The 27955-nt window shown below is 39.1% G+C and overlaps 1 protein-coding gene, 1 long non-coding RNA gene and 2 pseudogenes across 3 annotated transcripts in view; 2 read left to right on the top strand and 2 right to left on the bottom strand.

Annotated features, from left to right (window-relative positions):
- The window catches only part of TOPAZ1 (testis and ovary specific TOPAZ 1), a 103998-nt gene extending 103089 nt beyond the window's left edge, over nt 1-909 (bottom strand). Inside the window, exons 1-2 of the mRNA XM_077754507.1 lie at nt 747-909; nt 81-385 (exon numbers count right to left, since the gene is read on the bottom strand). Coding sequence (XP_077610633.1) covers nt 81-385; nt 747-909 — 468 coding nt within the window. The remainder of the gene's footprint in view (nt 1-80; nt 386-746) is intronic.
- Nucleotides 910-5349: 4440 nt separating this feature from the next.
- On the top strand, nt 5350-25563 carry LOC144223690 (uncharacterized). 2 transcript variants are annotated; one of them, XR_013332785.1, is made up of 4 exons: nt 5350-5541; nt 6148-6221; nt 15243-15291; nt 25307-25563. It is a non-coding gene; the product is annotated as an uncharacterized LOC144223690 (long non-coding RNA). The 2 variants fall into 2 exon arrangements; XR_013332784.1 differs by lacking the exon at nt 25307-25563 and adding an exon at nt 15962-16098.
- Nucleotides 16289-17085, top strand: LOC144223689 (non-selective voltage-gated ion channel VDAC2 pseudogene; annotated as a pseudogene).
- On the bottom strand, nt 22005-24369 carry LOC144223688 (proton-coupled zinc antiporter SLC30A9, mitochondrial-like; annotated as a pseudogene).
- Nucleotides 25564-27955: the final 2392 nt, after the last annotated feature.

The following is a 27955-nucleotide window of genomic DNA, read 5'->3' as shown; positions in this document are numbered from 1 at the left end:
CGAGGGCAGCGGCCGCCGCCGCCGCCCCGGGCGGCCTGCCCCGTCCGCGGACAAGGCCAGCCGAGACTTGCCGCACCCACCCACAGGGAACCACCAGCCGTGCGAAGCCGCTCCTGCCGCGCTGCTCCTACCGCCCGCCCGTCAGCCCAGCTCCGCGCCGCCTCCAGTCTGGCTCCGGGGCGAGGGCGGAAGCGGAAGTGAGGTCCCGTGCTGTCCTCTGGGCGGGCCGGGCGGAGCCTAACTGGCGGAAGTGCCCCGAGCCTGTGCCGCCTGCGTGTGCAGGCCACACTGCTTGGGGGTGTGGCACGTGTCGCCTTTCTAGGCCGGAACCTCCGGCAACCATCGGAGGCCCCTTCTCTCACCTGCCGCCCCTCCTGCGTAGCCGCTAGCAAAGACGACCGTCAGCCGGCGGCGTCTAACCACCCCAAGTGTTCTGGGGTCCTTTCCCCTCAGCCTTCTCAATATATTGACCCACGTGCCCTATAGACAGCTCAAGCTCCAGATGTGCAAAACTGAGCTTAATCTTTCCACGACAAGCTTATTCCTCCTGTGTTGGTGGATATGCCACTATCCACCCATTTGTGTAAGCCGAGAATCTAGACACAGAGACCCCCGCCTCCCCTCTTTCCATTTCATCCGCCACGACCACATTCATTACATCTGCTTGATTCTATTTTCTGTGTTTGTCAGCCACTCTCCCCTTTGCCATGACTTTGGCCCTGGCTCTCAGAATTTGACTGACCTACTGCACGAGTCTCCTAAATTGTATTCATACTTCTGTCCTTGTGTAACTAAACCAGCCTTGAGTTTGTTCCTTGGTGAGCCAGAAACTGCACCAGGTTGAGTTGTCACAAAGAAAAGTTCATTTGCAACTAATAAGGAGATAATGGGAGTGGCTTCCAAAGCCATGGCTCCAAGAACAGGGATGAATGGGTTCCTTTCATTTAGAGTTGATGCGTATTTAGATAGGGAAGCCTTGTCATCATATGTAGGGTGGGTATAAGTTGTCCATGTGCTTTAAGGAAACATGCCTACATATATGTTGTTTGTTATGTAAATGAGGCTGGGGATCCTTCTTGGGTGGCGATTTTATTTATTTACTTAATGTTTATTTATTATTTTTGAGAGAGAGAGAGGGAGAGAGACAGGATACAACCAGGGGAGGGGCAGAGAGGGACACACACAGAATCGGAAGCATGCTCCAGGCTCTGAACTGTAAGCGCAGAGCCATACATAGGGCTTGAACTTATGAACCACAAGATCATCGCCTGAGCTGAAGTTGGACGCTTAACTGACTGAGCCAGCCAAGGGGCCCCTCTTGGGTGGAGATTTTAGTATTATGATGGGTTTTGGTAATCATCAGTCATTCTAGAGGTCACTCCACGGTCCATCTGCACAAGCATGAGTCAGGGGTTAAGTTCAAAACGGTCTGGGTGGCCTGGGCTGGCTGGAGGTCTTATCAGGACAGTCGCTATGGCTTAAGGGAGATTTTACTTCCCATTTGCCCGAGTTAAGAGATGAGCTGGAAAGAAGAGCTTAAGGAAAAATGTGGAACAAAGGTCAGTGAATACAAGCAGGAGTACAGTAAACATACACCTTCGTGTCTTGGTGTCTAGCTGGTGACACTTGTAGTATTTCAGTGAAGCTTCCACCTGCTACCAGGCCTTGTCCTGCCCCTCCCATGTCGGAGATCCTGGCATTTCCCAGATTTGCCCTTCATGAACCTCCTTTACTTAGAGACTAAAACTAGCAGAAAGAATTCCAAACCTTTTATGGTTCTCTTTCATGTGGCCACTGAATATTTAACAAATTTTGTCTATTGTCCCTGTTGGGGAAAAGATGTGCTTAAGTGGAAAACTATGTGTAGGAGTCACCCTTCTGCATTATCTGATTCTGATTCTCTGGGAGCTATCTTACAACTCTAATTTTAAAATAAGTGGGAGCAATACAAAATAATGGTCTATGGACATGCAAGTCCTGTCTTATAGTTCAACTGACTTCCCACTCTCACTGTGGAAGAAGACCATTTAGCCTCAGTTGGCACATTCATTTGAATATTCCTGATCTGTGTGTCTGTTTTTTGGACCTATCCTTTGAACGGGTATTTATAAAATCTGCCTAATGAGAGAAAGTTGTTAACACAAGTTCATTTTTACATCTCTATGAGAGTCATGATTTTATCTTTTTGGGGGGAAACTGTCTTTTAACACCACACATTTCCTGCTCTTTACATGCTATGTCATGCCTATGAGTCTTTGCATGCTAGTCCTGGAAATTCTTTTTTTGCTTTTCTGCCTGGTGAACTACATATTCCCCTTCAAGATTTAGTATGAGGATCACCCCTCAAGGAAGCTTCCCTGTTACTCTTCTCCTTACACGTGTGTGTGTGTGTGTGTGTGTGTGTGTGTGTGTGGTGGGGACAAGGAGCATCAGGTATACCTGCCTGCCTGCTAACACATTGTTTTCAGCTCTTTCTATCTCTTTCAGGGCAGATACCTTCTGTTAATCTTTGCATTTTGTATGTTTTAAGATAAACTTGGTGATTTTTAACACTATGTGTGTGGACATTAAAGGATGGTAGGTATGATGAACAGAATACGATGGCAGTTTAAAAAGAGTATCCTTAGGAGTGTCTATAAAATCGAACTTAGGTAAGGGAGGTATAAAGGATCTAAAAACTTCACTTGATTCTTTCAGCTTGTGAAAAACCCCAGTAAAAGGGAAACGAGTTTAAAAGAGTAACAGAATAGAAAAAGCTATTTTAGGGAATTCAGGCTACATGCTCATTCACATTGTGTCTCAGTTTTCTCACCTGTAGAATGAAATAACAGTGTCTCCTGAAGGAAACCAAATATGTTACCCCCAAATATGACTCTTTGACATAAAAATTATTTGGAGTTGAAGACAATTAGGAAGGAGAAAATACAGGAAAAGCTCTTTCTAACTCCCTCCCCCCTGCCCTTCTGCTTAAAGGCAAGATGTAAATTCTGCTTTAGTGGAGATGACTCTAGACTTTTACCACCATAGAGATGATACTAGAGGAATCTGCAAATAAACCTTACTCTATTAGTTGCTCCCCATATATTGATCTCCTTACAGTTTGCCACCCTAGGAAGCCTAAAACCATTTTCCTTTGACCCGCCACTTCTAAACAAAGGTATTGTTCTTTGTTGAAGATGATAGCGTCTTATAGGCCAGAGTTCTAAGCCATCACTTCGAGTTACTCTTTGTTGAAGTTTCTCCTGCTTAATGTGCACTGTATGCATTAAACTGTTTTTCTCTTTTTGTGAAAGGGCCCCAGTGGAGGACTAAATATGGGTAGTTTTGTATGCAAATATTTGTAAAGCACTTAGAACAATGCCTAGCAGATGGTAAACATTAGGTTGATTTGTTAAACAAAAACCTCAATATATCAAAAGATAGATCCTATATAATTCTGACATATATTGCCTACAAAATACTTTTTGCTACTAAGATCTTAATAAAATAAAAGATAAAAATTCAAGAGTCCAGCTTCTTTGGTCTGAATAAAAACAGATTATCTTGAAGACAGCAATAGAACCAAGAATTTAAAAACTTTTATAACTCATAATTGTTGAGCAATGCATTAAAAAGGAACAGGAAGAGCTTAGTAGCATAGGAAATTGCAAAGCAAGCAACTGAGTGTTCTGAATAAGAAATTTCTAATCTTTATTACAGATTTCAAATTTCCCATACCAAACTGCTTTCACAGAAAACTTGAGGAGATTAGGTGTGTTTTTACAAGTTTTCATGGATCTTCTGTTCTCTTCTGTGAAATGATTATCATAATCCTTTCATTGTGCTTGGTAATTTCTGGAAAGGGCAGGCACAGTTGTTTACCAAAAAAGGATTCAATCTCTCTAGTGGCAGATCTCACATACTTAGGAGTTCAGAAGATAGAGGAGAATAATTATTTACCTATACCTATTGGCTTGTATCTCAGTCCGCACAGAATCAACCTGCTGTGAGAGTCAGGGTGTCCTTTCTTTCTAGTTCCCTCTCTTTTTCTATTAATCCCTTCCCCTTGCCTCTGGACCCTGACTGACACTACTGTTCAGCCTTCAAAGTCAACTTCAGGGTCACTGCTTCTCTAGTGTCCTTTATGTGTGCTGGTCCTAGCTCTATCCTGGAAGGATGACAGCAGAGCCACATTCTCTACATTCCACAACTACAGCTATAGATTATGAATGCACAGATTTGTGGGCCCTGTGGAACTACACAGCCCATGTGCCTATGAAGCCAGTCCTACAGATCCATGGTCTACTTCTACAAACATCCAGAAGACTTCCAAACCTCTCTATTGCTAATATTTATCAGCTTTGACAGTATTACTTTTACTCTGTGTCATGCCAGTCACTGGCCAGTTTGTACTCAGAGCAATTCCACACCCTTCCTCTGCCCTGTTATGAATCACAGGGTGTTTTCTACACTCCTAGGTCAGTTGGCTTTGGGTAAGATTTGACCAATGGAGGACATTGATAGAAGAACGGAGAAGGGATATTTTCTCTACCTTAGGCTGCCTATCAGACACCAGCTGCATCTTCTTTGAGACTCCATCTCTTGCTGGTCAAGCTTACTGTGATGCAGCTCCCACTAGGTACCTTGAGGTCCCTTTGCTTCAAGGGGTGGCATTGGCTTTCTGTAATGAATCTCTGGGAATCATGAAACCCTGTTTGGTTTCTCTGTTCATTTAGCCTGTCTCTTGCATTACATTCCTCTCTTTAAAATACTTTTAATTTCTTTTTTTTTCTGGTAAAAGACACTCCCCACCCGCACACACACACTCCAGTAACTAAGGATGAGGATGGAAGGAGCAAATGGTACAAAAGAAAAGACTTCTGTTCTGACACAGAGTCAGGAGACATTCTTTCACCATCTTAAAATGAATAACGCAAAAATAAATATGGTACTTTCCCAAGATATGATCACCTTTCTTTCTCCTAAGTATTTTCAATAGCTTCTCCAGGGTTAGCTTCTTATTCAATTTTAGATTGTAAATCTTCTGTCCAGGAATATTAGACAATCTGATGTTCAGCAAATTACAACATATTGGAATCTTTAAATGTATGGAGTATTTTGTTTTTGATGATCCTATTTTACCTCTAGGGAAAAAAAATCGAAGGCCAAATATTTTACTTCAGATATTAAAGTCCAGATTTGGGAATTTCAATTAACTTTACCCACTAGAGGGCTTCAGATCCAGATCAGCCACGGATGAGCCACCTCTCTTTTCCTCTGGCTTATGGAACTCCATGGTCTTTGATCACAAAAGCCTTTGATTGTGTCATTGAGGCAGAATAACTCAATTACTCAATGTAAAAAGTCTAAAATGGAACACAGTGGAAATCTGTGAGGGGAACAGGACCTTAGAAACTGTCTAGTCTAAGCTCTTCATTTTACCAATGCTTTAAGTAATTTAAAAGTACTGTGAATCAATCGTTTCCTAAATGTTTCTTCTGATTGCTTCTTAATTGCCTGCACTTCCAAGTAAGGATTCTTCAGGAGACAACCACTTCTAGTGTAAGTGAGAGACTGAAGCAAGCACAAATTTATTCTGTGTATATGGCTGTATATGGCTGCACACCAGTTTCAGGAATGACTATGGTGCAGCTGTCTTCACACTAGCATCTCTGTAAGGGATCCTATATTTATGCCTGTAAAATTTTCCATTTGAATTAGGGCCATCATTGCAGTCTGTTATCTTCTTTGTGGAGGAGGGAATCCCCATTTCCCTAGAATATGGGATAGCCTCAGATAGAAGGGGCCTATGCCAGTGGTTACTATGTTCAAGTCAAGCTTACCAATGGGTAGAATGGATGGCTGCTTATTGCTTAAATGGTTTGATTTGAAGTGTGACAGGAAAAATTTCCTTCTATTTAGTCCGTTTCCAGCTCAAGAGGACATTATGTATGTTTATATATACATTGATGACTTCCAAATTTGTATCTCCAGCACTCTGTCTTGTTTTGTAGTCCCTTGCCCCTGCTTCTGATTCAAGTGGCTGGGATAAACAGCTCCTTTCAGGCTTTGATTCACTTAGCAGAGAGCTTTCAGCAAGAATTTTCCATTTCTGCCCCAGGAGTTTCCCTCAATTCCCCAGGGCAGACATCTGCTTTTTTTTTTTAGGGAATGGGCAACTAGAAAGTGCAATGATGTTAACAGCCCTGGAGAAATTGTCAACCAGCATGTGGGGAGAGCTGGTAAGTAAGTGCTCCTGCCCCTTACACTTCAGACAAACAATCCTGGAGGCGTTTTGTATATTCTCTTTGGTACTTTTGAAGATTTTAGTTTTCATTGTACATGGCAGCAACCTTGATAACACAACTTTTTATCGGCCTCCCTTCCTGGTCACACTCTCCCTTTTCCTATTGCAGGCGTCTGTACCTCCCAAATAAACTACTTACACATAGACCTTGGGCTCTGTTCAAGCTAAAATCATATCTAGTCTACATTTTAAATTTACATGCCCCCAAAATACCTCTTGATCTTTCAATAGTTTCTTCTCCCAGCTCAGCTAGCAATAACTCCATGATTCCAGGTCAAAAACCTTAGACTCACTGTGGAATCCTCTCTCTCACTGGCCTGCCCTTCCACCCCCATCTAATTCATCAGCAAACTGCTCTAACCTGAAAATTAAATCCAAAACCTCACCATGTCTTATTATGTCCACCACTTCTGTCCCCTAGTCAGGCCACCACCATCCTTTCTTGCTTGGACTATTGTAAAAACCTTGTAACTGATTTCCCTATTTCTTTTTAAAAAAATGTTTTATTTATTTCTGAGAGAGAGAGAGAGACAGTGTGAACAGGGAGGGTCAGAGAGAGACGGAGACACAGAATCTGAAACAGGCTCCAGGCTCTGAGCTAACTGTCAGCACAGAGCCCAACACGGGGCTCGAACCCATGAACCGTGAGATCATGACCTGAGCCAAAGCCAGATGCTTAACTGACTGAGCCATCCAGGGGGCCCCTGATTTCCCTATTTCTAATTTTACACACATAATAGTCAAGTTGCTTCATTAAGATCAAGTTGCCTCTGCTCAAAAACCCTCCAAAGGCTACCCATTCCATGTAAAATAAAATCCAAGCCCTGGCCACGTCTAATCATGTCCCCAGTATCCTTTTGTCCTAATTTTCTATCACTTTCCTCTTTATGGTGTTCCACCCACTGGCCTTCTCACATGCCACTTCAGCACACTAAGTATGATCTCTCCTTGTGTCTTTTGCATTTGCTGTCCTCTGCCTGGAATGTTTCTTTCCACCAGAATCCACATGCTCCATTCCCTAATTTCCTTCAGGCTTCTGCTCAAATGTTGCTATAAAGAGAGACCTTCACTGACCACTGTCAGATAAAAAACAAATCTGAACTTCATAAGGAGAGTTGAATAGCTGCTCCCCCTTCAGGTAGGGCAGTGCTCTGCAGTTGGCCGCAGTCTCCACTATTCCCTACTGTCCTCAACCAATTTTGCTTATTTATGCTTCCTGTCTGGCCCTGTCAACAATGAAGTTTTACTCTAAAATTATACATTTCAGTTTACAGGATGTTTGTAACACCATCATCTGACTGCTCAAAAATCATCACACCGTATCCCTTTCATATTATTAATTCCCTACTCTGTTCTCCACATCACCCTCTCCAAACCTTCTCCATCTTCTCAAGCCTTCAGTTCCACGCTTGGCTCCACAGGTGAAACTGTCTTCTTTTCTGGGGTGTTCTTAGTCATTCTGAGATTCCAGTTTTCTCTGTATCACTAGATCTCTGTCATTATCCATTCCCTCTCCTGAAGGAAATAAAGACAAAAGCAAATGAGAAAAGCAAAGTCTACCTGGGTGTCAGCTACCATCACAGACACTCAAAGGCAGGCAGAGCAGTGGAAAAGCTTGTTAGTTAAAAAAAGTGAAAGGCTTCAGGCATGCCCTGGTTGGAGGCTATTGGCCTGGGAAAATTACAAGTGGGCTATCAGTGTGATTGGTTAGGGATGCATATTTGGCTTTCTCTGATTTGTCTTAAGTTGGAAACAGGGACAGAAATTAGGGATGCTGTCAGTTAGTAATCAAGTCTTAGCCGCTTTGGGCTGATTGTTACAGAAGTAATTAACTTCCTGGATTGTTACTAGAGATAGCAATCTGACTTCTTACAAGTCTAATTTACAGCTGACTGGCTTCCTGGGCCGTTTACTATACATAAGGCGATTAATTTCTTGGGCAGTTTGCTGTAGATTGGGGAGTCAGAGTTCTTATTTCTATAGATCATCTGACCATTGTCACTTTGCATATTTAGTCTCTCATTTTTTTTTCTACTGCTGCACAAAAAGAGCCTTTCTCTATTTGTCAAGGCTAACCCTTTCACTGATGAGCTCAACATTATATGGCTGTGCTAACCAGGCTCTCCCATACCTTTCTTTTTTTTACCCCAGATGTGTCGGGGTTCAATTATTCACACCTTTCCTCCTTACTCTTTGGAAATTGGTTTCCTTCTCAGATACTCAAATGGTATTTCATTTTCAAATGAGATTATAGGTTTAAAAAAACGGACAACACAATCATCACAAAGTCCATAAAAGTAGCATAACATCATTATTATGTGTATAATTTCTATATTGTCATATATTATATATGTCTATATTATTATAACTTTTCTCTTAACTTTTTTGGCTACATACTCTTTGATTATCTCTTCACCTGACAATAGTTTTGTAATATTTTTCTGTAGAGAGAATAAACAATTTGGTGTTTCTTCCAGGACAGCCAACTGAAATTTGTTCATAAGTGGTGGTTTGGAAATATAAACATGTGTCTTTATACTGCCATACTTTCTGTTACAAAGCAGCACTTTGCTACAGGCTTGTGCCCAGAATACATAGGAATCCTGATAAATTTCACTTCATGTGATTAGCATTTGAGAGGATGGATATACACATAGACAATGATCAGATGACCAGTTCTACATAAAAATAGAACTCTGACCCACAATCTGCAGCAACCGGCCCAGGAAACCAAAACATTATCTATAGTAAGTAGACCAGGAAGCTAGCCTACTATCTGTAACTCAGAAAGTCAGACCATTATCTCTAACAACTGGTCCAGGAAGCCAAACAACAGCTCCTATACCAAGTGGTCCCAAATGACCAGATTTTGAGTAAAACCTGATAGCTACCTTAATTTTTGTTTCCAACATAGGATCAATCAGAGAAAGCCAGATATGACCCTTAATCAATCATATAGGACACAGCACTCCTAGTTAACTCACCTCCAGCTTTTTTATGCCAACAGCCTCCAATCAGGGTACACTTGAAGTCTTCCTTTTTTTCCACTAGAAAACTTTTCCACTCCTCTGTTTGCCTTGGAGTCTCTGCACAAGTCAGAGTGATGGTGGCTGACTTCACTGAAGTTCTGGATAAATATACTTTGCTTATTTTCATCTGACTGGTCTTAATTTATTTCTATACATCAAAAAATAAATGTCTAATGAATTTATAATTGCATATGCTGCATCACCTACTATATTAAACAAGGAAGATTTTATTTTAATTGAGCATTGATGAGAACCCAATCCTCTGTCTGTATAAACTTTGGGTCCCGTTTATCCTAAATCTTGTTTTAATTCCACGGCCCATTTACTTCTGTGGTGGGAATTACAGACCACTTTCATATCATGATATGAAGTCTGGCCCGTAGATCCCCACACTGGGTACTGTGTACAGCAGAAGAAATAATTCCTAGTTCAGCAGAGTAAACAGTAACTTAACTATGCATTGAAGTACAGGGATACTCATCATTACATCCCACAAATCCCAAACTAACTATATCCCCAACTCAATTCTCTGCAGCCATAATGAAGGAGGCTATAGGGAAAATGTCCTGTAATGGGAGCAGATTTCTGTTAGAGCAGGAAAGTGATGGGAATGTTCAGGACGATATGGAGGATCTTCCTGATGGACCATTTGTTTCAGAGGGCATAGAGGATTGAGAATGGGGTCAGAGTTGGGACATGCAGAGTCTGAGGGATAACTAGGGAGTCTTCATCTTTCTTTGGTGATTTTCATATAAGGATAGTCCAGGTAAGGGATCATTCTAGTTGCTTCCATATCATCCGGTACTAATAACGTTAATAGATCAATTTATAAGGCACTTTTCTAGATAACATTGTTACTAGCCTATTTTACAGATGAGGAAACTCAAGCACATAGCACTTAAGTAATACTCTCAAGTGCCATAGGCAGTAAGTAAGCAACATATCTCCAAAGTCTACACGTTTATTTGCCCTAGGCCCTGATGTTTTGTTGGAATCTCCTGGCTTTGTCTCCATTCTTTATTTGTACTAGTTTTCTATTGTTGCTGTTACAAATTACCACAAACTTAGTGGCTTAGAACAACACAAATTTGTCTTGCAGTTCTGGAGGTTTAAAGTCTGAAATGGGTCTTACTGGGCTAAAACCAAGGTGTCGGCAGAACTGTGTTCCTATCTGAAGGTTCTAGGAAAGAATCTATTTTATTACCTTTTCTAGAGGCTGCCTGCATTCCTTGCTTGTGGCCTCTCCCACCTTCAAGGTCAGAAATGCCTTGTCAAGTCTTTTCACATCAATCATTCTGACAGTCTATCTTCCACATTTAGGGACCCTTGTGATTACATTAATGTGGATCTTGCTGAAAGGATGCCTTTCGTGAGAACTGGTGCCTAGCTGAATTCCATCCCTTTCCCTCCATTAGAAGGTGATATTTATTGACAAAAGCCCAGCAAAGGTGGCTTCCATGAAAGTGATTGGAAATTTGATCAGGATTCCATCTAGTTGGGAGACCCAGAGCTGGAACCTGACCCATTTGTGGAGTTATTTCTAGAGAATGTATTGTAAGCCCTGAGAAAGTAAATGAGGTAATCACTGTAACATCAGCAATGTTCTGGTGTTAAGGCTGTCAAACGGATAGCACTTATGAAAACAGAGTCCCATGATCTTCCAGGAGCAATTAGGGAACAGACCCACTGTATTTGCCTAGCAGTCCTTAAAACTGCCCATCTTCCCTGTGTGCTTTCACATAAACACCAGATGTGTGTTTGGTCTATGTCTGGAGGCTCTGTGTTTTCCTCCCATGCTTTAACATGCTTTGATGTTTATACCTGGTGAACATGAAGTAAAGACTGTGTGCAGTTTTCTGTTGGTGGCTGTTTGGCTCACAGAGGCAGCCCTGCACGTCCACTCAGTCTAGTGTCTGAGAACTTTTCCTTCAGTGTGCGTTTACAAGTGACACCAGAACAGGGTCCAGCAGATCCAACTGGATCGTCTCTCAGGCTCAGAAAAGGAAAAAGGATGTCTGCTCATTCAGGTGGGAACTACTGGTGCTCGATGCTCACAACCAGACGAGAAAAATATCCCTCATCTTCTCTAGTCCAATCAGGCGTGGGAGCCCCTCATCTTCTGGTTTCTTTTACTTTTGTTTTCACGTCTGCTTGTCATGGGAGTTTCACTATCTCAACAGCAGAATGTACACACGGAGCAATATGCTTTTGCACTCATCAGGATGTAAAGCCCCAGACAAAGATTTAACCAAAGTGCTTTCCATAATTTATCAGCAATGCCCATGGTACCCCGCTGAGGAGTCCCTTGAAATGGTCGATTGGGAGTGTATAGGGCGCTGCTTAAAAAATGCTCTTGGCTCAATAAAGGTCTCTCATTTACACACATGGAACTTAGGCCACATTGTTATTCATGCTTTACCAGGAAAACCTGATTAAAATAGTTGTCAAGACTTGAAAAAAATGAAAAGAAAAAGACAAAAAGAATTCTGCCTCTGCTCAGCTACCGGAGCCAACAAGAGATCTCTTTCTCTGTCCTCTGGGCTTCTTTCCATCTCCAACTTTCTTGGAGGCATCTCACCTCTTCTGCTTTTCTTCCTCTCCTCCTACTTCTACACCACCTGGGGGTACAACCTACATAACTGACTTGTACACCTTCTGGGTGTCCCTGGCACCGTGGGCTTCTCCTCCACTGTCAAAGAGCAAAGAGCACACCCTTAGACTTAGATGGCCCTCTTCGTGTTTCCTCACTAATGCCCCAAGTAAAAATTGGCAATGGTAAACAATTTGCTTAACCTTCTAAGTGGATCCAAATGGAACATATTTGGTATGTGAAATAATTTAAATTTATTGATTTAATTAAAATAGACCCGTCTTTAAAATTATCAACATTAAATGTAAAACTTTTTCTACCTAGGTTTACTAAAGATCAAATAAACACATACACATCTCTATTACGATTTGTTAACAAAATGATGACTTAAAATAATGGCTACTTCTATCTCAAAGTAGCCCAAAGTCTGGGTTCGTAGGTAGTTGTTAAGGTAGCTTTCAAGGTCTTTGGTGTAACCTAAAACTTTAAAGTTTTGTCTGGGTAATAAATTAAAATTAAATTCATTGGACATTTAAGCCTTTCCCAAATCAGATAGAATGCTGAAACATTAATTATTAAACATAGGTTTATGTTTTTGACTTATTGCAGAGAAACTAAAAATACTTGGGTTTATTGGAAAAGCTGCTTTATACTTAATTGATTTTAAAAAAGAATTCTAATGTAACAGTTCACAATTGGTTACTACTTAGTTTTCACTAGAGACTAAGGTTTCTAAGACTTAAAATTCTATTAAATATAATTAAGACTGATGAAAATAAGGAAAGGAACTCTGTATGTAGAAAAGGAGATATATAAAAAAGACATAAAGAATGGGAATACATTTTTGTTAAAGGTAAAGGAAAGTAATTTTGTCCAAACTGAGACTGGTTGTTTGGAACAAAATGGCTTGGGACAAAATCTAAATGCAAAGGAAAATTGTAGATGGTTCATGAAGGGAAATCTTTGGAAGAAAAATTTAAGTATGGTTAGGATAGACTAAGGTTAAAATAAATAGATTTTATTTATTTATTAAACTTTTTTTAATGCTTATTTATTTTTGAGAGAGAGAGAGAGACAGAGCAAGGTGATGGGAGGGTCAGAGAGAGAGGGAGACACAGAATCTGAAGCAGGCTCCAGGCTCTGAGCTGTCAGCACAGAGACCAATGTGGGGCTCGAATCACAAACCGTGAGATCATGACCTGAGCTGAAGTCGAAAGCTCAACCGACTGAGCCACCCAGGTGCCCCTAAAATAAGCGGATTTTAAAAAATACACTGATACAAAATTAAAATTATACTTTTCTTTGTGTTCAAAAGACAGTTTTCTTGGATTGTGGATCTGCTCTTGGAGAAAAAAAAGTAAACAAGTCTTTTCTCTTTTATCTGCCAAAAAAGCCAAAGCTTTATTTTCTGTCTTTATTAGGTCTCTAATTACTTAGTCAAAACTTCTCAATGTTAAAGGAGCTAGGTTTTGCCAACAACTATATAAACCTACATATTTGCCTTAAAAAAGAATTAACATTTATAATGACTTGTAATCCTATTTAGGATATGCTTTATAACTTTCTACGGTTTTAACAAACTTCCCAAGATTTAAATTTTAAATCAAATCTTTTTAACCAAATGGGCCTTTTTATTTGATATGTTACTTAAAAAGCCGTATCCAACAAATACTAATAAACCTTAGGTTGTATTATTTAGCTGAATACTATAACTACTCAAACGTATATATAAAATTCCTAGGGGCACCTGGGTGGCTCAGTTGGTTAAACGTCCGGCTTCAACTCAGGTCACGATCTCACGGTTTGTGGGTTTGAGCCTCGCATCAGGCTCTGTGCTGACAGCCAGCTCAGAGCCTGGAGCCTGTTTCGGATTCTGTGTCTCCTTCTCTCTCTGACCCTCCCCTGCTCATACTGTCTCTCTTTCTCTTTCAGAAATAAAGAAAAAAACATTAAAAATAAAATAAAATAAAATTCCTAAAATTTTAATGTTTTGGTATAAGGTCATCACTTGATATTCTATTTATCAAAATGTTATATGTCACAAAAATAACCCAATTTCCTTATAAACTGCATCATACTGAACTCTCAAATTATTAACCACGTCCATTTTAAAATCTTTTGTTATTTATAATTATTGTTCTAATACTTTTACAAAATATGTTTCATATATAAAGGGATTCATTAAAAAAACTTTTAGAACAAATACAGGAATTTAACATCTTTAAGATCATAAAACAAATGGGTAAAAATTTCCAAAATTAAAAAATATATTTAAACCAAACAAAAATTAATAACATAAAACTATGTAAACAGAGAAAAATTTTTATCAACTATCCAAGAACTTTTTTTGGGCTTCTTTTTCTTTTCGTTTTTCTAATCATGTTTAGTTATTTTCTCCTATGTGTCTCCACCTAATGCCAATGCTCCTTCATTGCTACAACTTCAAGCCATCATTAAATATATTTAAAGCTACTCTCACTAAAAAGAAAGAGGGAAAATGCCTCCCTTAGGACAAGATTAATGGGAGTCCTATTGACATTAAATCATTTACCATCAGACAGAAACTTTCATTCTGCAATGTTCAAACATTTTCAAATGGAACAGGAACTCCTGAAACCCAAGGTATGGTATAGATTGCCCAATGAGGAGTCAACCTGAAAGGGTTGTTAGAAGAGAATTGTTAACCTGGGGGGAGAGGTTTTGCTGCTGTGCTTTTTCCTCAAGGTCCTGTGTGGGTACATGCTTGGTTAATAAAACCACATCATGAGCTGGCAGGAGGGACTCAAGAATCCAATACCAAACTTCAAACTTGATGGCAGTGGCCCCTCTCAGCAGAATGTCAAATCCAAAGAAGAGGAAGATTGATCACTCAGCCAACCAAGACATCTCCTGGGGTGATGTTAAAAAATTAACCTCACAGGCTAAGGAGGTTTTAATTAACACAGGCATGTCTGTGATCCCTAAAAATATGTGTCTATTGCCTTATTGCTGACTCAACTAAGGTAATACTCCTGCTAATGTGTCTGCTTTCTTTACCTTTTGCTTCTATTCACCCACACTCTACTTTTACCTACGAGGCTCATCTTCTTAGCCCTCCTATGTTTGACCTACTCTCCTTGGAAGATCCTGAAATTCCTATTTCATCTAATGACTCCTCTGTTAACAGAGAATGCTGGGTTCCCATTAACACTGATGAATTGTCTAACTATCCGTCACATAGACTCTCAATAGATTGGACTTTTTCTCACTTAGACATCTGTCTATGTTTCTATTATAATCCTAATACTCACAATACCACTCACAATACTAACCAAAGCCTCTGTGTTCCTCTTCACAGACAATGGGGTATAAACAACATACTTAAAGCACCAGAAGATGGATCTTGGGTAAGTACTATCAAATATTAACATTTTGTTCTCACAACAAAAATAGAAGAAAGCCTAACTGAGAAAAAATGAATACCAAAACCTTCAATGCCAAGTATGTACCAGACCCTGGCTGGAGATGCGATCCTATGGTGGCTTCTCATGGGACCTCTGCCATTCTTGTAATTTTACCCAAATATCCCTATTTAACAATACAATCCTTAAAAATTGGGGACCCATAAAACTTATGGTGATAGAAAGTAATAGATCCTGGGAAGGATGTATCTGGACTTGTCACTTCCTTTCCATTACGATATTTCTAACCCCATGTGAAAATCAGGATTTGCAAGTCCAATACTTAGACTCAATTACTCCAGTACCTGGCCCATCTCAGGCTTAGCTTCTCTCTGAAACTACTAGTAAGGGGAAAAGAAAGGAGCCCAGGAAAAGTATTGAGCTGGGAAAGAGGGGCAAGGAGAAGGATAATCCCTTTTTCCTACTGGAGACTTCCATTTGGAAGTAGGAATGAGCTTAGTGGGGAGATAACCCAGTGTCATTCCAACTGACAATAAAAGTCAGAGTTTGACAATCACATGGGACTAGACATTTTAATTTCTGTATTTGATACTATCTATGGCTAAAAGCAACAGAGGACTATCTGTGAGTAACCAGAAATTTCATCCTATGCAAGTCTTCTTCCAGGCCTGGAGACTATTATTCCTCACTGAAGAAAGCTTAGAGGATCAGAGGAAGACAAACATGAAGTTTCATTTTATTTCCACATGTCTATAATGCTTGCTCAATGTATAAATTATGCATTTTTAATAAAATAACCACAATTTGACTCCTTCATACCTCCCTCCAACTGCAATAGCTGCAGCCTGACACTGAGTGAGCCCAGTGGCCTTAGCTGCTAATGGAACAGCAGCAGCAGACCCCTTAGGAGACACAAGATCTATGGTCTTGCCATGGTGACCTACAGATGTGGCCAATATGTACTCCTCCATCATAGGCTGACCTTGGCAAAGTGGCCAGAGATATTTTCAACAAAGGATTTGGTTTTGGGTTGGTGAAACTGGATGTGAAAACAAAGTCATGCAGTGGTATGGAATTCTCAACATCTAAGACAAACACTAGGAAAGTTACTGGAACCGTAGAGACCAAATATAGATGGTGTGAATATGGTCTGACTTTCACAGAAACGCAGAACATTGGCAACATCCTGGGAATAGAAATACAATTGAAGACTGGATTTATCAAGGTTTGAAACTAACATTTGATATTACATTTTCAAAAAACAGGGTAAGAATAGTGGTAAAATCAAGTCTTCTTATAGGCGGGAATGTGTAAACCTTGGTTGTGATGTTGACTTTGATTTTGCTGGACATGCAATCCATGGTTCACCTGTCTTTGGTTATGGGAGCTGGCTTGCTGAGTGCCAGATGACCTTGGACAGTGCCGAATCACAGCTGACAAAAATTAACTTTGCAGTGGGCTGCAGGACTTGGGATTTCCATCTACACACTAATGTCACTGGTAGGAAAGAATTTGGAAGATCAATTTATCAGAAAGTATGTGAAGATCTTGACACTTTAGTAAATCTTGCTTGGATGTGAGGTACTGACTACTGTCACTTTGACATTGCATGAAACTATCAATTGGATCTCACTGTTTCTATCTCTACAAAAGTCGACAATTCTAGTCTAATTGCAATGGACTACACTCAGACTCTGAGGCTAGTCTATTCTCGTAGATGGCAAGAGCATTCATGCTGGAGGCCACAAACTTGGCCTTGCCCTGGAAATGGAGGCTTAGCAAAGCTGAAAGAAATCTCTGGGAATGGATATCAGAAGATTTGGCCTTAATACACTTCCAAATTGATGAACAGGCTTTTTTCCTCCCAACAAGGTGATCAAAACAAAGTATGATCTAAACAAGAACTGTATTTTAAATATTTAGACAGTTGTTGGTTTCTAGTTGAATTGGTTACCTATCTAGTTACCAATGCTGTAGTCATGCAGTCACCTATGCACTATTTAAATGTACAGCAAAACCTTGGCTTGCAAGTAACTTGTCCTGTGAGTGTTCTGCAAGATGAGCAAACCTTTCTAATAAATTTTAACTTGATAAATGAGCGATATCTTGCAATAAGAGTGATATGTGATGCTGAATGTCATATGATCACGATGAGCCAGTGGTTTCTCTCTCCCCCCTCCCTTTCTCTGTGAGACTGTGGGTGATTGGCTCCCATGCTTGGAGGCTTGGTCTCCGGCCACTGTGTTTGGCAGAAATCAGTGATTTTTCAGAACATTGGAAGTGCCTACAACTGGCACTAGTGTGTTTTTTTTGTCACTTCAAGTCACCTATGGACAGTCCTTTGCTTTCCCATGCAAGAATAAGCATAGGAATGCTTTGCTTCATTCTAGATGATTGGATAGTCTCCTTGTTAAAATTGCACAAAAAGATTCCATTGAGCCAATAGATAGCCATGATTCTGTTAGTGACAATGCAAGTCATCCTACACAATAACCCTCCTCTCTCGTATCCTTCACACCGGTCATGAAGGTTTTCAAAGGTAATTGCAGATTAATTTATTTTTCTTCATATTTTATATTTTCTTAATTATTTTGTATTATATTACAGTATTGTGATCACTTTTATATGAATACTTTTGAGTTTTGAACAAATCATCTGAGTTTCCATTGTTTCTTTTTTTTTTAATATAATTTACTGTCAAGTTAGCTCACATACAGTATTCTCTTGGCTTTGGGAATAGATTTCCATGGTTCACCACTTACATACAACACCCAGTGCTCAACCCAACAAGTGCCCTCAATGATCACCACCCATTTTCCCATCCCCCCACCCCCTTTCAAACCTCAGTTTGTTTTAAGAGTCTCTTATGGTTTGCCTCCCTCTCTGTTTGAAACTATTTATTTTTCCCTTCCCTTTCACCATGGTCTTCTGTTAAGTTTCTCAAATTCTACATATGAGTGAAAACATGTGATATCTGTCTTTCTTTGACTGAATTACTTCACTTAGCATAATACCCTTCAGTTCCATCCATGTTGTTGAGAGTCAAAATTTCACTTTCTCATTGCCAAGTAGTATTCTATTATACATGTATGTCTATATTTAGATATATATAGATATATAGATATAGATACACACACACACACACACACACACACACACACACACATACACACATATAGTTCTACATGAGGAGCCTCCATAACTGTTTTCCAGAGCGGCTGCGGCTGCACCAGTTTTCATGCCCACCGACAGTCCAGGAGGATTCCCATTTCTCCACACCCTTGCTAACATCTGTTGTTTCCTGAGTTGTTAATTTTAGCCACTCTGACCAGTGTGAGGTGGTATTTCAGTGTGGTTTTGATTTGTATTTCCCTTGGTGATGAGTGATGTTGAGAATCTTTTCATGTGTCTGTGGGCCATCTGGATGTCTTCTTTGGAAAAGTGTCTATTCATGTCTTCTGCCCATTTCTTCATTGGATTATTTGTTTTTCAGGTGTTGAGTTTGGCAAATTCTTTATAGATTTTGGATACTAACCTTTTATCCAATATGTCATTAGCAAGTATCTTCTCCCGTTCTGTTAGTTGCCTTTTAGTTTTGTCAATTGCTTCCTTTGCAGTGCTGAAGCTTTTTATCTTGATGAGGTCCCAATAGTTCATTTTTGCTTTTATTTCCCTTGCCCTTGGAGTCATGCCAAGTAAAAAGTTGCTGCAGCTGAGGTCAAAGAAGTTGTTGCCTGTTTTCTCCTCTAGGATTTGGATAATCTCCTGTCTCACATTTAGATCTTTCATCCATTTTTAGTTTATTTTTGTATATGGTACAAGAAATTGGTCCAGTTTCATTCTTCTGCATGTTGCTGTCCAGTCCTCCCAGCACCACATGCTGAAGAGATTGTCTTTTTTCCATTGGATGTTCTTTCCTGCTTTGTCAAAGATTACTTGGCCATACATTTCTGGGTCCACTTCTGGGTCCTTTATTCTGTTCCATTGATCTGAGTGTTCGTTTTTGTGCCAGTACCATACTGTCTTGATGATTATACCTTTGTAGTAGAGGGTAAAGCCCGGGATTGTGATTTTCTTCGATTTTTCTTTTCCCTTGGTTTTATTTTTTAACATTACTTTGGCTATCTGGGGTCTTTTGTGGTTCCGTACGTATTTTAGGATTGCTTGTTCTAGCTCTGAGAAGAATGCCAATGCAATTTGGATTGGGATTGCACTGAATGTGTAGATTGCTTTGGGTACTATTGACATTTTAACAATATTTGTTCTTCCAATCCATAAGCATGGAATGCTTTTCCATTTCTTTGTGTCTTCTCCAATTTTTTCCCCATAGGTTTCTATAGTTTTCAGCATACAGATCATTTATCTCTTAGGTTAGGTTTATTACTAGGTATTTTATGGTCCTTAGTGCAATTTTAAATGGAACTGAGTCTTTGATTTGTCTTTTTGTTGCTTCATTATTGGTGTATAGAGATGCAACTGATTTCTGTACATTGATTTTATATCCTGCAACTTTGCTGAATTCACACATCAGTTCTAGTAGGTTTTGGTGGTGTCTTTTGGGTTTTCTATGTAGAGTATCATGTCATCTGTGAAAAGTGAAAGTTTGACTTCTTCACCAATTTGGATGCCTTTTATTTCACTTTGTTTTCTGATTACTGAAGCTAGGACTCCAGTACTATGTTGAACAAAAGTAGTGAATGAACATCCCTGTCATGCTCCTGACCTTAGGGGGAGAGCTCTCAGTTTTCCCCCATTGATGATGATATTAGCTGTGGGCCTTTCATCTATGGCTTTTATAATGTTAAAGTATATTCTTTCTATCCCAACTTTCTTGAGGGTTTTTATTAAGAAAGATACTGTATTTTGTCAAATGCTTTTCCTGCATCTATTGAGAGGATCATATGGTTCTTATCTTTTCTTCTATTAATATGATGTATCACATTGATTGATTTGCAAATATTGAACCAGCCCTGGAGCCAGAAATAAATCCAACTTGGTTGTGGTGAATAATTCCTTTAATGTATTGTTGGATCCAGTTGTCAAGTACCTTGTTGAGAATTTTTACATCCATGTTCCTCAGGGATATTAGCCTGCAATTCTCCTTTTTAGTGGGGTCTCTGTCTAGTTTGGGAATCAAGGTAATGCTGGCTTCATAGAATGAATCTGGAAGCTTTCCTTCCATTTCTATTTTTTGAAACAGCTTGAGAAGGATAGGTATTTACTCTGCTTTAAATGTCTGGTAGAATTCCCCTGGGAAGCCATCAGGCCCAGGACTCTTGTTTGTTGGGAGATTTTCTTTAACCCTTTAATCAAATGTTTATTGTTTGTTTCCAGCATTAATCTGCTGTGATTCCTAAACTTCAATCTAAGTAAGTTTTTAGCCAGTGACCTCTTACAAGTAGTTAGATCCTCAGATCAACCACCCACTTATCCAGCAAAGAATCATCCAGCTACAACTCTTGCATGGATAACGCTCACTACCACCCTGAACAATTTAAAGTGTATATGAGTTATTCTGATGAATGGAGACACAGCTGTAGTTTTGCACTAAATTTTCCATTACTAAATTTTATGTTTTTTCACCTTGGTACCTTCTGATCACTAGAAACCTGCTTACTTACATACTGTTTTAACCATATATTATGATAAATGCCCAGTTATAACTGTAAGAAACTCATGTTACAGACACACTATTGATTATGATATCATACAAAATCATGGCCACAAGTTTCTGCATAATAATTTACTTCTCTTTCTGTTAAAGCAAGAAATAACTCACAGTTCAGATTTACATGAGTAGTGCTTTTTAAAATAAACTAAAAATAAAATTCTGTCCTGTCTATAAAATTAAATATTTCTAGTTCATTTTACAGAATGTTAAAATGTTTATAAATTTACCTCCTAGTAACTACATCTTATGGCACTAAAGCCAGTTAAAAAACAAAAACAAAAACAAAACCAGCCATCAAACTGGCCTATGGAAACATCCAGGGTTATTCTGTATCTCCTACATTGGAAAAATTAAACTAAATAAAGAAAAAAAGCAAAAGAGAGATAAGAAATGTTACCAAATGGTGACTACTACAACCTAAAAGCATGGACTGAAATGTCTTCCTTCAATTCAACAACTAAGCCACTACTGGAATGGATATTTATAGATAACTAGGATAGGAGAGTGTTCCTCTTAATGCTCAGGGCAGAATTATGTAGAAATAATTTCCACATTCTGTAAAGAAAAAACAGAGTGACTATTTAAAAACTAAATTCAGCCAGAATGTTCAAGATTGGCAGGTTCTGATGGAGTGACATCTTCAAAGGTAACAACATTAAAAATCATAATCCTATAGATGATGCTTATTTTTACCAACATGAAGAAAGGAAACATGAACGCAAGATACAATACACTCTGACAGCATAAAATGAAAAATTATGAACAATTTAAATGTAACTAAAATGTTCTTTATTTAAACATAAAAACATGATTTCCAAAATGATTCAACTTGGAATAGGTCCCTTAGAAGTATGAAGTAGTATTCGTTCTGTAGATTGCTGAATTGCCCTTCACATTAAATATTTCCCCCATCTTAAAGAAAAAAAAAGAACAGCTTCTGAATGGCACTGACTCCTTCAGTATGGGAGAGCAAGCTCCATGAACTTGTTTCCAAGGCTTTCCTCCAAAGTGATTCATTCCATCAAATCTATAATATCTCCAAATCTACATGTCAAACTTCAGAATTTTGTTTTTTCAGTTCCTTCTCAAGTCTATCTACTTCAATAATATTTCAGTATCAATAATATTTTCTCCATGTTTAAACATAAACATTTCTAGTTCTTCAGGAGTTTTCACTTCTTGAATTTCCAGCAGAATCTGGTCAAAATCTTGTTTTCCTAAATATGATCTTGTAACAAGTTGTCCATCAAAATCTACTTCTGGCTTAAATCTTACTTACCCTAATCCCAGATCTGTGGCTTTAACATCATGAATTGCCCTTACTGATGGGTTGTTGTCCAGGAGTTCAGTCAGCTGCTGTACTTACCCTGGCTGGCTGGATCGCGCTAAGAGTGCTTCAGTGTTAGTGTAGGTGAGGAACGCAGAGACTATGCCTAGTAACCTGCCCACACCCAAAGAACCTAGGCTATCGTCCAATGGATTACCTGTTATAGAAGTAAGGCCCATACACGTGGCTGCTATTATTACTTCCAAGACTGCTGCAGTATCCTCCAGTAATATAAGGTTTGTACTAGAATCGCGACTTTCTGTTACATATTTATAAAATGACATTCCTTTGGCTCGAGCACTCCTACGAAGTTCATTTACAGCAACCAGAAGTGTTGCTCCTTCAGATACTAATGATCCTGATGAAATACAATATCTGCATAGAAGAGATTCCATTGGCTGTGGATTAAGCAATCCCATGATTCTGTGGTACCAAGATAATCCTGCACACATCACGAAAATACCAACACCACTAATTAGTGAAGCAATATAGTGCATATTTGAAAATCCATATGGATGAGTAGGATGTGGTGCTTGAATAGACTTACTGATGCCCACTACTAGTAAACCCTGATTACAAGTATCAGATAAAGAACGTATAGTTTCGGAGAACATACTTGCTGAACCCGTATAAATCCAGGCAAGAAATTTAAAGAAGCAGTTTAATCCATTGATGCAAATGGCAACCATCACCACTTTTCCTGGCCCTTAAAAAAACCAACTCATGTCGTTATGGACCATGGCTTGGTATTTACAGGAAGTCTCTACATTCTCTTAATAGTTTTTTGGTTTCTAAATAGCCTTTCTCTATATTCTATTTCTGCTTCCTTACACACTTTTTTTTTTCTCTCTGGCAAGAGCTTCAGGGCTTCCCCAAACTTCCAAAGATTTTGCCTCCACATCTGATCTCAAGTATACAGTAAAAGACTCGGTATCTTTTTTTTTTTTTTCCATGAGCAAGCAATTTATTGGTGAATACAGAGTCAATTAACATAGGGAAAGATGTTCAACCTCACCCCCTGAAAAAATAATCAAATATATTTTTAATCAGACTGACAAAAGTGTTTAAGGTTATATCTGGTACTTTAAAAAGATGAGAGAGGGGTGCCTGGGTGGCTCAGTCGGTTAAGTGTCCGGATTTGGCTCCCGTCATGATTCACAGTTGGTGGGTTTGAGTCCCGCGTCGGGCTCTTCCAAATAGTACTCCAAAAATGTACCTAGAATGTTAGAGAACGCTAGCTTGTTATCTTTTTTTAATTGTTTCTAATGTTCATTTTTGAGAGTGAGAGAGACAGAGTGTGAGCAGGCAAGGGGAGAGAGAGGGACAACAGGATCCAAAGACTCGGTATCTTAATGAGGACTTCATCATCTGATTTTTTTGAAGTTGTTCTATATCACTAGATTTCAGACAGAACTCATTGCTCTGACTCCAGTGATGAAACCATTCTGAGTGTACTTTGGTTCATAGTATCTCTTCTTTTTTTTTTTTTTAATATTTTTATTTATTTCTAGGAGAGAGAGACAGCGTGAACAGGGGAGGGCCAGAGAGAGAGACACAGACTGTGAAACAGGCTCCAGGCTCTGAGCTGGCAGTCAGCACAGAGCCCGACGCGGGGCTCAAACCCACAAACCGCGAGATCATGACCTAAGTGAAAGTCGGACGCTCAACCGACTAAGCCACCCAGGCGCCCCACATAGTATCTCTTCTTAAGCACTGCTTTGACTCGTACTTGGAGAGGTTCTTGCTTAATAAATGGAACTTTGAGTTCAGCGCCTATATTTCCTGCTGTTTCATCAAATGATGGTTCTTTTTCCATTCTGAGGCTTTGTGATCCCTGTCCTTCTTTCTGAACATTTGTAGAGTATGACTTCACTTAATTCAGTGTACAAATATATGGGTGACTACAGGGAACCATGTTTGAAAAGCTTCCCAATGTCACTAAATTCTGCCATTCCTGGCGCTTGTTGGAGCCGTGGGCCACTGCCCTCAAGCGCAGATGGAGCCCACACAGGGAGGACCAGCTACATCTATAGGCTGCAGCGCCTGTGGCTAAGCTGGGTAACATCCTGGCGCGGCAAAGGCCCCTATTCTGACACCACCTTCTGCCTCCATGTCGCTGCTGGTAACAACTGACTCCATAGACCAGACACCTGCTAATACTCATGCCTGCACCACCATAGGAGGCTTCCAATGGGAGATTTTTGATAACTGATTCAATTTTGTTGCTGGTTATGGGTCTGTTCAAATTTTCTATTTCTTCCTGTTCGAGTTTTGGTAGGGTGGGTGTCTAGAAATTTGTCCATTTCTTCCAGGTTGGCCAATTTGTTAGCATATAATTTTTCATAGTATTTTCTAATTTGTATTTCTATTTCTAGTTTGTATTTCTGTGGTGTTGGTTGTGATCTCTCCTCATTCATTTGTGATTTTATCTATTTGTGGTCTCTCTCTCTCTCTTTTGAGAAGTCTAGATAGGGATTTATCAATTTTATTTTATTCTTTCAAAAAACCAGCACTTATATTCACTGATTTGTTCTACTGTTTTTTTAAAAAAATTCTATATTGTTTATTTCTGCTTTAATCTTTATTATTTCTCTTCTGATAGCTTTGGGGTTTCTTTGCTGTTCTGCTTCTAGTTATTTCAGGTGTGATGTTAGGTTTTGGATTTGGGATTTTTTTTTTGTATTTTGAGACAGGCCTGGATTGCAATGTATTTTTCCTCTTAAAACTGCCTTGGTGCATTCCAAAGGGTTTGGACTATAGTATTTTCATTTTCATTTGCTTCCATACATTTTGAAATTTCTTCTTTAATTGGCTGGTTGGCCCATTCATTCTTTAATAGGATGTTCTTCCACCTCCATGCATTTGGAGAGTTTCTAAACTTTTTTTTATGGTTGATTTCAAGTTTCATAGTGTTGTGATCTGAAAATATGTGTGGTATGATCTCAATTCTTTTATATTTTTTGAGGACTGTTTTGTGACCCAGTATGTGATCTATTTTGCAGAATTTTCCATGTGCACTCGAGAAGAGCGTGCATTCTGCTGCTGCTTTTGGATGAAAAGTTCTGAACATATCTGTCAAGTCCATCTGGTCCATGTATCATTCGATGCCATCATATATAGACATACAAGTGCTTTGGATTACAAGCATCTTTCTGGGATGAATTATGTTTGCAAACCAAGGTTTTACTGTACTTAACTGTTAAATGTGCTACCCAACAATAATAAAATAGACCTTTGTGAAAACTGTGACAAAAACTAACCATAGTTTGAATGTGATCTATGAGGAACATGATGTTTAATACCTCTCTATTAGTGTTACAAAGAAGGAGCTTGTTGCTATTGCAGGACACTTAGATCAGGACATGGAAGCCCAGAGAATGTGTCCTCCCTCAATGAGTTTGAGCAAGGTGGAGACTCACATCCACATTCACCCAGCTCCTTAGCCCATGAAGCTCATCATTGCACCATAGTGCCTCCCATAGATATAATTCTCTAGAGCTTCCTGGGGCTTAAGGTGTCCGCACATTTTATATTTACAGTCAGACCATGAAGTAGGCCAGTGATAGTGCTACTAAGAGAAATGATTTGTAGAGAATCTCTCTTGTCCATGGCTCCTGGCCCTGTGACCAGGTTTTGAGTTTTTGCTTCCTGGTAGTACTTCTCCATTTCTCTAGGATACCTTTCAGATATGAATTTTGTTGTATCTGAAAGTTTTGCTGAGAACCTAACCTTACACCTAAAGGAGCTAAAAAAGAAAGAAAGAAAAAAAAAGAACAGAAAATAATACCCAAAACCAGCAGAAGAAGGGAAATAATAAGGATTAGAGCAGAAATAAATGATGTCATAATAAAAACCAGTAGCATAGCTCAATGAAACTAGAAGCTTGTTCTTTGAAAGAATTAACAAAATTGATAAACCCCTAGCCAGACTAACATAAAAGAAAAGGGAGAGGACCCAAATAAATAAAATCATAAATGAAAGAAGGTAGATCACAGTCAACATGAAAAAATATTGAAAAAAACTATATGCCAATAAACTGAGCAATATGGAAGAATTGGACAAATTCCTAGAAATATACAAACTACCAAAACTAAGACAGGAGGATAGAAAATTTGAACAGACCCATAACCAGCAAAGAAATTGAATCAGTTGTCAAAAAAATCTCAACAAACAAGAGTCCTGGGCCTGATGACTTCCCAGGGGAATTCTACCAGGCATTTAAAGAAGAGTTAATACCTAGTCTTCTCAAACTGTTTCAAAAAATAGAAATGGAAGGAAAGCTTCCAAATTGATTCTATGAAGCCAGCATTACCTTGATTCCCAAACCAGACAGAGACTACACTAAAAAGGAGAATTACAGGCTAATATGTCTGATGAACATGGATGCAAAAATTCTCAACAAGATACTTGTAAATAGAACTCAACAGTATATTAAAATAATTATTCACCATGATCACATGGGATTTATCTCTGGGCTGCAGGTCTGGTTTAATATTCACAAATCAGCACAATATACCACATTAATAAAAGAAAGGATAAGAACCATAAGATCCTCTCAACAGATGCATAAAAAGCATTTGACAAGATACAACATTGTTTCTTGATAAAAATCCTCAACAAAGTAGGGATAGAAGGAACATATCTCAACATCATAAAGGCTATATATAAAGACCCACAGCTCACACAGTCCTCACATAAAACTGAGAGCTTTCTCCCTAAGGTCAGGAGCATGACAGGGATGTCCACTCTCACCACTTTGTTCAACATAGTACTAGAAGTCCCAGCCTCAGCAATCAGACAACAAAAAGAAATAAAAGGCATCCAAATCAGCAAGGGAGAAGTCAAACTTTCACTCTTCGCAGACGACATGATACTCTGTGGAAAATTCAATAGACTCTATCAAAAAACTGCAAGAACTGACATGTGAATTCAGCTAAGTTGTAGCATATAAAATCAATGTACAGAAATCAATTACATTTCTATATGCCAATAATGAAGCAGCAGGAAGAGAAATCAATGAATCAGTCCCATTTAAGATTGCACTAAAAATCGCAAGATACCTAGGAAAAAAACTAACCAAAGAGGTAAAAGATCTGTATGCTGAAAATTACAGAAACCTTTTGAAAAAAAAAAAATGAAGAAGACACAAAGAAATGGAGAAACATCAATATTCATGGATTGGAAGAACAAATATTGCTAAAATGTCTATACTACTCAAAGCAATCTACATATCCAATGCAATACCAGGACTTTTCAAAGGAATAGAACAAACAATTCTAAAATTTGTATGGAACTTTGGGGCGCCTGGGTGGCTTAGTCGGTTAAGCGTCCGACTTTCGCTTAGGTCATGATCTCGCGGTTCGTGGGTTCGAGCCCCGCGTCGGGCTCTGTGCTGACTGCCAGCTCAGAGCCTGGAGCCTGTTTCTGAGTCTGTATCTCCCTCTCTCTCTGACCCTCCCCTGCTCATGCTGTCTCTCTCTCTCTCCTAGAAATAAATAAAAATATAAAAAAAAAATAAAATTTGTATGGAACAAAAAAAAGACCCTAAATAGTCAAAGTAATGTTGAAAAAGAAAGCCAAAGCTGGAGGTATCACAATTCTGGACTTCAAGCTGTATTACAAAGCTATAATCATCAAGACAGTTTGGTACT

The sequence above is a fragment of the Crocuta crocuta genome, unplaced genomic scaffold (assembly GCF_008692635.1).
Source record: "Crocuta crocuta isolate KB4526 unplaced genomic scaffold, BGI_CrCroc_1.0 scaffold70, whole genome shotgun sequence".
Taxonomy (NCBI): Eukaryota; Metazoa; Chordata; class Mammalia; order Carnivora; family Hyaenidae; genus Crocuta; species Crocuta crocuta.
This window is presented reverse-complemented; position numbering and strand designations above follow the sequence as displayed.